This window comes from Myotis lucifugus, unplaced genomic scaffold (assembly GCF_000147115.1).
Source record: "Myotis lucifugus unplaced genomic scaffold, Myoluc2.0 scaffold_88, whole genome shotgun sequence".
NCBI classification, from domain to species: domain Eukaryota; kingdom Metazoa; phylum Chordata; class Mammalia; order Chiroptera; family Vespertilionidae; genus Myotis; species Myotis lucifugus.
In genome coordinates, this window is record NW_005871136.1 from 3,668,836 (window position 1) to 3,682,024 (window position 13,189).

A 13,189-nucleotide genomic window follows, 5' to 3' on the forward strand; every position below is an offset into this window, starting at 1 on the left:
ATACACCGAGCTCAAAAGGTTCGCCATCACTGATCTAGATGATGCGGTCTTCCATGTGTATGGAAGGAAAGAAGAGCCGGTTATGGGGGGCAACAGCAATGACTGCCACACTAACATAATCCAGCCACATGTCTTTGGGCCTCATTTTCTTTATAGTAAAACCAGAGGCCCAGTGCATGAAATTCATGCACCGGTATGGTCCCTAGGCCTAGCTGGCAATCAGGGCTGATCAGGTTCCCGGCCTCCCTGCCTCCCCACCTCCCCCTTCCCCTGCTGCAGCCACTAGTCACCTGCCATGTTCTGCACCGCCCCCTGGTGATCAGCGCATGTCATAGCGAGCCATCCAACTCCCATTCTCCTGGTCGAATTCCCGAGGGGACACTCTGCATATTAACCTTTTACATATATATAGATAGGAATAACAATTAAAAGTGCTACCTGTCTTCAAGGGAGTTATATAAGGACACACAGCTTTTTATACCCTGCTCGACCGAGAGTGGAGGGACTGGGGATGGACCTGGGCTGCTGCTATACCCACCAGGACCCCGTGTGAACCAGGTGTACTTGTTCTCCTTTCAGTCCGACTGTGTAGACTTCCACACGGAAAAGGTCATCAGCGCGGCCGCGGGGGCTCAGGGCGGCACGGAAATCAGTGTGGAAGTCTATTTCGAGCCCAGCCACCTGGGGGACACCAAGGGCACCCTGAGCCTGTCATCCGTTGCAGGCGGAGAGTATATCATCCCCCTCTTCGGAGTGGCTATGCCCCCAAAGCCGCAAGGTCCCCTCCAGATCCGAGCCGGGTCCAACATAGTCATCCCCTTCAAGAACGTCTTCTACCACACCGTCACCTACTCCTTCCTCGTGGAGCACCCAGCCTTCTCTGTGCGGGCCATGGACTCCGTCCGGCCCAAGAAGACCAACAACATCACCGTCTACTTTGACGGAAACCCATCCGGCAGCAAAACACCCATTACCAGCAAGCTGATCGTGTCGTGCCCTCCCGGCGAAGGCAGAGAAACAGGAGTTAAATGGGTTTATTATCTGAAGGGGATCACCCCTTAGTTGTAACCAGGGTCAATTGCATCCAGAAAAAGCCGTCTCCTCCGCTTTAATATCTATATATTGTTCTAGCCTGGTGAATAGAGGAAATTATCAGAATTCTAAAGGTTCTGTGGTATCCTCCTCATTCACTTCTGTCCAGATTATATGTATTCCGAATACATGAATGAAATATATATTCCATATTAAATGTGGTAACTATACAAAACAGAGCTATATTTTACTTTGCACGGGCAAGTCTCTGAATTTGGTTTCTTAATATAGCCGCAAAGCTCAAGTACTATGTACGTAATCCCCCTTTTTAATAAGACCACACGGGTGTCACACTCATGGCCTTCTGTTGCATAGAACTTGGCACCACAGCTTCTTTTTAAAAATCCATGATGGCTTTGAGAGCCCTTAGACCTGACTCTATTTTGATTGGGTATTTTATTTTGCTTTCACTATTTTCAAAGCCACGAACAGATAAGTGTAACAACAAGGCATCATACAGATGCAGATGAGTTACAACTGTGAAGTGATGGCCAGTGTGGAACCAGGAATATCAATTATCCACTGGTCTAGAAGCATCTAAGCATGGCAGGCCAGAGGTGAGCACAGAGAAGGCCATGGTGGCCATTGGGCTTAATTCTCAGCACCACTGATAGTCCAGTGATGAATAAATAACCTCATTTAGTTGGCATTTTCAAGATAGAGAAAAGAAGCCACCTCTTTCTGGGAACTGCTGAACTAAAGGTAGGACAAAGATTGTCTGGGGCCTTGAGTAAGAAGCTGGTTTCTTAGCAACCTAGTCCAAAATGTGATCTCAGGAGAAAAGAGTTCCTCTGGTATATTCTTACTATTTCAGTTATTAAAAAGTGTATCACATATGGCCCTGGGGAATTTGGTTCACCTTTAAGAAAATGTCAAACCAACCAGCCAAAGAAACAGATGAGATATTATATTACATATGGGTCCAGTGGAAATGAATTCGCACTGGAGAAATAAATCCAAACCATTCCCACTGATTTGATTTTTTTTCATTGTTTTGTATCAACCATCATCAGAATCCTAAAGACATCCACCTTGCAAGACATTTGGAAATGTCCTTATCAGTGTTGCTTGGTATCAAGGTAGGAGGTGGAAACCATTAAGTGATACATTTTCTCTGGAGGTGAATCTTCATTCATTGGACTTTGTTGGCAAAGGTTTTAAAAGCTGTGAAAACCCCACTAGTAAAGAAAAACACATTTTTCACAGATTTTTCTAGGCAGGGTTTTTTCATGACTTATTGAGTTTGGATTCGTTCCTGTATTTGTTTTATATAGCTGCATAACAGATTGCCACAAACCTAGCAGCTTAAGGCAACACAATTTCTTATCTCAGGTGCCATGGGTCAGGAATGGACTGAACCGGATTCTTGCCTCAGGGTCCCCCAGGCTGAAATCAAGATGCCAGCCAGCGGCATCCTCATCTGGAGGTTAAACTAGGGAAAGACCCACTTCCAAGCTCCCTCAATGTGTTGACAAAATTTATTTCTTTGCAGCCATATGACTGAAGTCCTCCTCTTCTTGGCAACTGACAACAGGGAACCACTCTTAGCAACTAGAGACCACCCTAAGGTCCTCACCACATGGCCCATCATAGACAGTTCATTGTTGTTACTGTTTATTCTTTAAGACCACAAAGAGAATCTCTCATTTGAAATCTCTTCTAACTTCTTTTAAGACCTCACCTGATTAGGTCAGACCCATCCAGGATAATCCCCTTTTTAATCAAAGCCAACTGATTAGGGACCTTAATTACCTCTGCAAAATCCCTTCTGCTATATAACATAATAATTGCTAGAGTGACAGCCCTTCATATTTACAAGTCTTGGCCACACTCAAGGGGGAGGGATTACACAAGGCATGTACCCAAAGGGGTGGGAATCTTGAGAGCCATCTTAGAATTCTGCCTACCATAGCCCCTTACTTGTGTTCCATCGATTCTAATCTATGGATTGAGGATAATACTCTATTTCCAGGATTGTTATAAGCTTTACAAGCGTACCTTTCACTCAGAAAAAAGTACCACCATGTGTTATGTTCATATTTAATACTCATTGGGCTCTACTGTGGTCTAGCCCCTTGTTCTAAGTTCCTGTCTACTGTAGAAGGTTACAATAAGGAACGCTGATGCATCTCCCTGTTACTGCATCTTTAGCCACGCTGCATCCAGAAAGTTCTTGTTAAAAGCTTACCACATAGCTTCAATTTCTGCTCCACCATTTAGTGTGACACTCACGGCTCTTGGAGGGGCTGCTGCATAGTGGCTCCATCTGTGGACCTACACCCAAATTTGGGGCTTCTGCTGTCTGGAATCGAGCCCTTTCAGGTATCAGCGCATGGTAAACACATTTCCAGTCCCAAATGGTGGGGCGACAGCCACTGTTGGTACCTGAGATTTTAGGTGGTAGACCGGTAGTTCGGTTTTTTTCCTGAGAATTTAATGTTTTAGAAAAATATACAACTATTCAAAAGCATGATTTTAGGTCATAAGCAAGGATAACGTAGGAATTTAAAAGATTTTAAGTGAGTTGATTTGAGAAAAATATTTTTAAAGTAAGTGGCTAGAATATGGCAAAAATCATGATGGTGTCACTCCAATTTGGGAATCAAATTGGCATATGCGAAATCCATGACTAAGTAGTGAATGAACTGGTGGATTCCGTGAGTATTGAATAAATTATGCTAAGTCATGCTCCAAGAGCCCCTGCCCTCTCACGAGCGTCTGCGGAAGCCCACCAGGCCCCAAGCCCACCACCTGCGGGAAGCTAAGGGCAAAGGATACCCACCCCGCCCAGCTGGTCTCAAACCGGACTCAGGCAATGGGGGGAGGAGGGGTAGAAGGCGGGAGAGTGAGAGGAGGAGGCGGGGCCTCGGGGGCGTGACCAACTCACGATGGGCTGCGCGAGGGGGCGTGGCTGGCAAGGGGCGGGGCCTCGAGGCGGAAGGCGGAAGCGGCTGCGGAGTCACGTGAGCGGTGTAACATGGCGCTGTCCTTTGAGCGCGGCAGGTACCGGGCTGGAGCTGGTCGTGTGAGTCGCTGGGGACAGGTGTACGGGGGCGGGGTCCAGGCCGGGGTTCCGAATCGGCGCGCGCGGCGGAGCGAGGCAGGCGGGCCGGGGCGGCGTGGCCCATGCGCCAGCGCCGGAGGCAGCGCGGAGCCGCAAACTCCCCTGGTCCCCGGCGCAGCGCGGGCAGTCGCGGGCTGAGGAGTCGCGGGGCTCCGGGGGGCACCCCGAGTTGCCACCATGAACCCGGAGAAGGACTTCGCGCCGCTCACGCCCAACATCGTGCGCGCCCTCAATGACAAGCTCTACGAAAAGCGGAAGGTGGCCGCGCTGGAGATCGAGAAGTGAGTGCCGCGGGCATGCAGGGTTGGGCGCGGGGGCGGAGGCGGGACCCGCCCGGGCTGCGCGGGCGCCCACTCCTCGGGGGAACGGCTCACGCCTCTCCGCCAGTGTGGCTGCCCCGGGGCCAGCCTTCAGCGCTGCGTTACAGGGCAGGCGATTGGGGGTCCCAGCTTTGCTGCTGACCGGCTGTGTGACTTGGGCCAAGTTATTTAACCTCCTGGTGCCCAAAGGGCTGCCGTGGGAATGAAGTGACTTAATGTATGTGTAGTGTTTAAGGCTGCAATGAGAATGCAGCGACATGACCTGTGCTCAGTGCTCAGCACAGTGCCTGGCACAGGCGTCCTCAGTGTGATGGGAGGGAGGTGGGAAGCATGAGGATTTGCTAACGAGTTGACCTGCCTTATTTCTCACTCATTCTGAGAAGTGAAAGGGACAGTTACGTGACCCAAGTGGAGAAATCAGGTTCGAAACCTCAAGATCTCAAGGTTCAAAGGGCCGTTTATTTTGTCCCTGTCATGTCACCCTTCCTTGCAAGTGGAAGTAGGAATAATTTGATCTTTCTTGCTTCTGCAGTCTTATTATATGTGTGTGTAACCATGATAGGACATTATGCTCTATTTCCCAATGTACAAAACAAAATCTTTAACTGGGAAGGTCTTATTATGATTTTTCTTCTACTCCTTTACATTTTTGTTTTCTTCCAGTCAGATCTTGGTGATAAAGTCAGGTGGTTGAGTGGGAGATTTCAGAAGAGTAGAAAGAAGCAGGCTGTGAAACTGCAAGACCACCAGTCTGGGAGTTACGGAATATGGATTGTATTTCTGCCCTGTCCAGTAGGGTGGCTAGCCACTGGCCATGTGTGGCTATTTCCATTTAAATTATTGAAGGTAAAATAAAAGAATGTAATCCGGTTCCTCAGTCACACTGCCCATATTTCAAATGCTCAACTGCCACATGCTATTTGGCTACCATAGTGGACGGTGCATATTTTAAAACATTTCATCGCTGTAGAATGCTGTTGGATGGCTCTAATCTAGTCCATAATGTGACACTCGTTCTCTTTTTTCTTTTTATCCTCACTCAAGGATATGTTTTCTTTTTTATCAATTTGAGAGAGAGAGAAACATCGATGTGAGAAAGAATGATCACTATGAGAGTGAAACATCGATCAACTGCCTCCCGCATGCCCCCCAACTGGGGATCAAATCCAAAACCTAGGTATATGCCCTGACCGGGAACCAAACCAGCAACCTTTTGGCGTAGGAGACAATGCTCTAACCAACTGAATCACCTGGCCAGGGCATAACACTCATTCTTTGACCTTGGGCAAATTCCTTAACCCTACCAGACCTGTACCGATTTTTCGGTAATTTCCACACAAAGGTGGAATATTGGCGCTAGATGAAAGGTAGATGAAAGGTAGACCTATTTCCTACAATGTCTCCAAGTTCCATCTTATTCTAACCACTTGTTTGCATGTAACTAACATTTTTCTATATCATGTTGGTTTTTTCTCTTTAATGCTCAGGAGCCCAGGTATAGGGGACAGTTAGGTTCAGGGCCTCAGGTCTGGTAGGATTAACTCACAGTTTCTTAACCTCAGCACTATTGACATTTTGGAACAGATCATTCTTGGGCTGCCCTGTGTATTGTGGGAATTTTAGCAGCATCCCTGGTCTCTACCCACTAGATACCAATAGCACTCCATCAGTTGTGACCACCAAAGATGTCTCCAGACCTTGCCAACTGTCCCCTGGGGGTGCAAAATTGCCCAGATTGAGAACCACAGCCTTAACTGCTTTGCGTTTTAGTTTCCTCTTCAACTAAAGAACTTGCATTCTGCTAAGAGGACCCTCCCATTCAGCTCTAACATTCAATATGTCCAGAACCACCTAGCTTCTTCTCTCATCAAGGACTAATTTCTTGACTGCTCTCTTTTCATACTGCTGCTTGATTATGCCCTGACTGTCACTAAGGCTGGCAACTCTCAATGATGAGTATTGAAATACTGAGTAAGAGAGCAGAGGTGATGTGTAGACATGCCTCCATGTCCATGGGTTTTATTGGCTTTGAAGATGCATTGACACCCGGTTTTGTCCATCACTCACTCTGCTTCTCAGGGATGTCTGGTTTTATCATTGCTTGAATCATCTGCTGAGCCCTTGAATAGAGGCATTTCTCTCAGCCCTGTTGTTGCCTCCAGCACAACCTGTATAAGTGCTTTCATTCTGCAAGCTGTCCTGTAAGGGTTTTGTTTTTAATTGGGTTCCACTTATATCTGACATTGCCCTTGTTTTGTGGAATTTAGAGAAACCCCCAATGACCTTAACTGGACTAGGAACTCCTTAAGAGCAGAAACCCTGTTGTATTTATCCTCAGCACTTAGCACAGCGTCTGGTGGTATTTGACAGTTGGCGTCTAAATGAATGGATGACCATACATTTTCCGTGGGGAAATAACATGGCAGTCTACGGGCTTTGCTACTCCAAAGCGTAGCCCACAGACCGGCAGTATGGGGCTCACCCCGGCGCTTGTTAGAGAGAGATTCTCCAGCCTTCCCCCAGACCTGTACAGTCACAGTGGGATTTAGGACTTCAACATATGAATTGGAGGGGGCCACAAAATTCAGTCCATACAGTGATTTTTTTTTAAAGTGATCACATGTAGCCCTAGCTGGTTTGGCTCAATGGATAGAGCATCAGCCTGCAGACTGAAGGGTCCCAGGTTCGATTCCAATCAAGGGCACATGCCTGGATTGCAGGCTCAATCCCCAGTAGGGGCCGTGCAGGAGGCAGCCGATCAATGATTCTCTCTCATCATTGATGTTTCTATCTCCCTCTCCCTTCCTGTCTGAAATCAATAAAAAATATATTTAAAAAATAAATAAATAAATAATAAAGCGATCACGTGTAAAGGGCTGTTTGCCTGATTTGTGGGGAGAAGGAGAGAGAAGCTTCCTTTTGGCCATTGTACACCCCTCATCTCATTTATTTTGCATGACTGCCCTATGAGCTAGAAAATGTTACCCATTTCAGGAATTTGGAAACAGACTCCTTGAGGTTAAGTAATCTTGAAGGTTTCACAGCTAGAACCTACATAAAAAACTCTTAAAAGTTTTCCCAACCACAATGAGTAGTTTTTCCCAAAAAGGGAAGCCAGCTCCCCACAGAGCCTAAGGACATCAGGAAAAAGCTAAGAGACCATGTGATGGGAGCTCGTGGGTGAGAGCAAGGGTGGAGTGAGAAGCAGATACGGAGGCAGGCAGGGCCTGGAAGCAGGTGAGGATCCCGGGCTTTATTCTCAGTGCAAGTGGAAGCCAGCAGAGTGTGTTAGGAAGGAGAATGACTGACATTTTCACGATCTCTCTGGACACTTGTGGGAATGTGAAAAGGGAAACCAGTTAGGAAGCCTGTGCCGAAGGCCAGGTGAGAGACTGCAGGTGGCCTGGACGAGGGTGGTAGTGGCAGTGTAGACGGAGAAGTGGATGCACAGGAGACACACTGGGAGAGGGAGTTGACAAGACTTGGGAGGACTAGATTGGAAGGGAAGCCATCAGGAAAAGGGGGGAATCAAGGATGATTCTTAGGTATCTGTGGGAGCTACTGGGTGGAGGGTGACATTTCCTGAGAGAGGAATCTGAGGGGTGACTGGAATCAGGAATCTAATGCTCACCTAGGGATAGTAGCACCATTCGTTCATTCATTCATTTACTCTGCATTGGGTGACTGCTCTGTTCTTAGCACTGGGACATCAGCTACACACAAGACTGCCTTTAGGGAGCCTACAGTGTGTGCAGAGCAAGATATTGTGGGTTGGGGGCTGAATGGGGATTAGATGGAGGAGACCTGGCTTAGTGTGTATGTGTTGGTAGTGTGTGAGTCAGAGATCCCAGTGTGAACACATTTTGACGACCAAGTCTGAAGATGGGTGAAGCCTCACCTCCAACCGAATCGCCTTCTTGATGCTGACGGGTTTGGAGGGTTGGAAGTGCACTTGCAGGGGATAGTCAGCCTTGGGGGGGATGGTGCCCTGCAGCATGGACACGGAGAAGTCATCCCTGGTGCTCCAGGCCAGGCCACGGGCAGGGCCGTGACTGCGGGGAACTACTTTGGATTCTTTTCTCAGCGACCAAAAGACATTTTGTCAGTTTCTAATGATTTTGACATATTATGGCAGGTCAAAGGAAGTACTTCTGGTTATTTCAATTATAGCTTAGTTCACTAATTAATATTTATCAGGGAATGGGGCCTGGCGGTATTGTTCAAAAAGGGGACATATATTTCATGTTAAAATTTTCACACTTGAGCCCTGGCTGGGTGGGTTCAGTTGGTTGGAGCATCGTCCCATTCCAAAGGTTTCGGATTTAATCCCAGGTCAGGGTGAGTACGGGAGGCAACTGATCCATGTTTCTCTCTCGCATCGATGTTTGTTTGTTTGTTTTCTCTCTCTCTCTCTCTCCCTATCTCTCTCCTCCTCCCTCTTTCCTCTTACTCTAAAATCTATTTTTAAAAGCCATATCTTTGGGTGAGTATTTAAAAAAAATGTTTTCACACTTGAACATCTCCATGGTTGTTTTAACTGCCACGTTCAGTTTTCCAAAGTCCATCTGCTCAGGTGACAGAGCCAATACTGCATATGGCATTCCAATGAGGGATTGAAATTCTGAATAAGAGAGGGTGGTGGCAGACCTCTCCAACACTAAAAACGCAGAGAGGGGTGCTTGGCTCAACTGAAGGACCCCTGGACTCTAGAATCTCAAGACCAGGCTGTGTTCCGTGACCAGGGTCAGGTGGCTAAATGTGTGAGCCTGTTGTGCACAGTCCTGGAGAGCTTTTACCCCCACAGGCTCGCTCTAACGTGCACCACACAGTTTTCTAAAGGATACGGCACTTAGGCTAAGATTTTGGAGTGGTCGTTTCAGGGTTTGTGGGCTCTCAATTTCAGGGAATATAGTCTGATCAGTCCTGACAAAAAGTTGGTCAGACCCACACTGTGCTCTCTAGGAGAGTTGAGTGTGGGGAGAAATACCAGCAGGCACTCAGGCGAATGGGATGATGCTCGCTCTGTTGAGGGTGCTTCTTGCTCCGCTTGGGGTACTGTGTCGCACAGGGTGATGGAAGGGCCCCCTCACTGCAGGCTGGGGGAGATGGTGCCCTTCTTGGTAACCAGGAATGCCAAGTCTCTAGTGTTCCTGAACTTTGAGTTCCAAAAGCCAACAGATGGAGATGCTCAGGCCATGCCCTTTGAGAACACTGAAGCCCAGGAGTCGGCTTGTGGGATTAGAGATTCGAATCGTGGGTTCTTGCCTGCTGGGGATGACGGTGGGGGTGGGGAACAGGAATCCCTGGCACTCTGTGATCAGATAAAGGTTGAACTGTTGAATTTGACCGGCTCTTTGGAACCTACTCCCTCTGTGGGGAGACATACTTATTACCAAGTGGCTTAAGGCAGTTTTTGGAGTGTGGGTCAGAACTCCACCCAACTCAGCTCTGTATTCGCGGTGGGATTCTCAGCAAGCCTGTTTGATTTGGCCTGGATCACAGGGTATTTTAAATTGAGAAGTTTCGCCCAGCTAGTGTTGCCCAATGTTGAGCATCGACCTATGAACCAGGAGGTCACAGTTTGATTCCTGGTCAGGGCACATGCCTGGGTTGCAGGCTCCATCCCTGAAAGGGGACATACAGAAGGCAGCCATGATTCTCTCTCATCATTGATGTTTCTCTCTCTCTCTCTCTTTCTCCCTTCCTCTCTGAAATGAATTTTTCTTTAAAGTAAATTGAGAAAGTTCTCCATTGTGGCTCTGTGGGGCCCACATTCCCACATAGCGGATCTGGGAACCGAAGGGCCTCCCCTTCCCAGCCAGGGCATGGGCTTCCCAGTTGGCTTCCTGGGTGGGCAAGTTCACACCCTGTCTTACCTCCCTTGGCCTTTGCACGTGTACCTTCTGCCTGGCCCCTGCAGGCATTTGAGTTGGTGACCTCTGGTTTAACCTCCCTGTTCCTCAGTTTCCTCCTCTTAAATAAATGCACCTTGAGAACATTATGCTAAATGAAAGAAGCCAGTCACCAAAGGCCGTATATTGTATGGTTTTTTTATGTGAAATATCTAGAATAGGCAAATCCATAGGCAGAGTAGATGAGTGGTTGCCTGGGGCTTAGGGGGGGGGCTTAGGGGAAAATGAGGAGTGACTTGTAATGGGTACAAGGTTTCTTTTTAGGATGATAAAAATGTTCTAAAATTGTGGTAGTGGTTGCACCACTTTATGAACATGCTAAGAACCACTGAATTGTACATGTTAAAAGAGTGGATTTATGGTGTGTCGATTGTATCTTAGTTTTAAGAATAAGAATGCCTGTCGTGTTTTCTTACAGTGTGAGGGAGGCACTCCTTAAGTGTCCCAGTTGTCGTGTGAAATCAGCATGTCTCCTGCTGTCTCTGCGTGGCTCTCCTTCATGGTTTTCCCACTGATCATGTCCAGTGGATGCCTAGTACATGTGGTCAGTTAACTTAGGCCTTTCCAGAGGCCTTTGGCCCTTCCTCAGAGGCAGGTGTTCTGCTTTTCCCGTTCAATTACTGGAGACTAGTGAGCAGATGGAAGCCAACGCACTGAAACGATCAGTAGATGGAGGCGATATTTACCTAGGTTCTCTTTGGGAAATTGCTGCCTGGATATGCCGTCTGGGTACAGCATGTTACATAGAGAACTGGGGTGGAAAAAAGGCAGCAGCCCCAAATCCATGCTGTAAGTTTTATAACACAGGAATAAGCACAACTCTGGATTTATCCTTTTCTATCATTTTTGGAACCAGGAGCATAGCAGGTGCTCAGTCAACATTGAGTGAATGAGCCTGATCTTGTGTGGTGTGTATACGATCACAGTTTGTTTCTTTAATTCTTTTTTTTTGTTTGTTTGTTTGTTTTTTGTTTTAATTAAATCTTTATTGTTCAGGTTACATTTATTCCTCTTTTTTTTTCCCCATAACTCCCCTCCTCCCAGTTCCCGCCCCACCCTCCGCCCTCACTCCCCACCCACTGTCCTCATCCATAGGTGCACAATTTTTGTCCAGTCTCTTCCCGCATCTCCCACTCCCCTTTCCCCCCCAAGAATAGTCAGTCCATTCCCTTTCTATGTCCCTGATTCATTATAATCACCAGTTCATTCTGTACATCAGATTATTTATTCACTTGATTCTTAGATTCACTTGTTGATAGATGCATGTTTGTTGTTCATAATTTGTATCTTTACCTTTTTCTTCTTCCTCTTCTTAAAGGATACCTTTCAGCATTTCGTATAATACTGGTTTAGTGGTGATGAACTCCTTTAGCTTTTCCTTATCTGTGAAGCTCTTTATCTGACCTTCAATTCTGAATGATAGCTTTGCTGGATAAAGTAATCTTGGTTGTAGGTTCTTGGTATTCATCACTTTGAATATTTCTTGCCATTCCCTTCTGGCCTGCAAAGTTTCTGTTGAGAAATCAGCTGACAGTCATATGGGTATTCCCTTGTAGGTAATTGAGTCTCTTTCTCTTGCTGCTTTTAAGATTCTCTCTTTGTCTTTTGCTCTTGGCATTTTAATTATGATGTGTCTTGGTGTGGTCCTCTTAGGATTCCTTTTGTTTGGGGTTCTCTGCGCTTCTTGGACCTGTAAGTCCATTTCTTTCACCAGGTGGGGGAAGTTTTCTGTCATTGTTTCTTCAAATAGGTTTTCAATATCTTGCTGTCTCTCATCTTCTGGTACCCCTATAATTCTGATGTTGGTGCGTTTGAAACTGTCCCAGAGGCTCCTTACACTATCTTTGTATTTTCGGATTCTTTTTTCATTTTGCTTTTCCGGTTGGGTGTTTTTTGCTTCTTCGCATTTCAAATCTTTGACTTGATTCTTGCGCTCCTCTGTTCTGGTATTGGGTGTCTGTATAATATTCTTTATTTCAGTCAGTGTATGCTTAATTTCTAGTTGGTTCTTTATCACAACATCGAGGGTCTCATTAGATTTCGTGAGGCTCTCATCAAGTTTATTGGCAGCTTCTAGCACATTATTGAAAGCCCTCAAAAGTGCGTATTTTAGCTCTATATCCTCCATTTCTGTCATGTTTTTTTGTCTCCACATTTTTTATGCTTTCTTGGTGCACCCCCTTGTGGTCTTTGTGCGCAGTCTTGTTCTAGTTAAGCCTTGATTGTTGTAGTTAATACTAGAGGGATTTGACCACCAGGCCGACTGGCTGTGAGAATCAGCTGTGCCTTCAGTGGGAAAACTTCTGTCCTCTGGGGAGGTGCTAATCTAGCCTTTGCCTGAGGCTATCTGGCAAATGGCTCTGCGCAGGGCTTGGGCGGGTCGGGTCGCAGGGGATCAACAGGGCGGGTGGAGGGAGCAGTTATGGCTGCTCTCAGTCCCGTTCCCAGAGGCTCTGCTTCTCAGAACCCCAGCAACCGCTGCAAACCTCAGAGAGAAAGCTGCCCTCACATTCCGACCGACGCCAGACAATCCCGCCTCTCCCGTCTGAGTCTGAGTCCCTAGAGACTCGCCCGGATCTGGAGCTCAGAGTCTGAGACTCCCTCCTGATTGAAAACGACAACCGCGCCCTCAGCCATTAGCCGGCTCCACGCGCACCTCCATACCTTTGTATTTTCCACACTGCGCCTCCTCTGAGCCTCGGTATGCTGTTCTCCTTCCTTCTAGTTGAAGAATCTCTCCTCAGCCAGCCTTCCTGTGGTTCTGGGTGATGTCCGTTCCATCTTTTAGTTGTATTTTTGAA

General features: G+C 47.1%; 2 protein-coding genes across 2 annotated transcripts in view; both read left to right on the forward strand.

Annotated features, from left to right (window-relative positions):
- The window catches only part of HYDIN (HYDIN, axonemal central pair apparatus protein), a 330,325-nt gene extending 329,263 nt beyond the window's left edge, over positions 1-1,062 (forward strand). Inside the window, exon 87 of the mRNA XM_023756097.1 lies at positions 580-1,062. Within this exon, the coding sequence (XP_023611865.1) occupies positions 580-1,062 (483 nt within the window). The remainder of the gene's footprint in view (positions 1-579) is intronic.
- A 3,065-nt stretch (positions 1,063-4,127) lies between these two features.
- Positions 4,128-13,189, forward strand: part of VAC14 (Vac14, PIKFYVE complex component) — a 98,113-nt gene continuing 89,051 nt past the window's right edge. Inside the window, exon 1 of the mRNA XM_006091207.3 lies at positions 4,128-4,437. Within this exon, the coding sequence (XP_006091269.1) occupies positions 4,334-4,437 (104 nt within the window). The 5' untranslated portion in view covers positions 4,128-4,333. The remainder of the gene's footprint in view (positions 4,438-13,189) is intronic.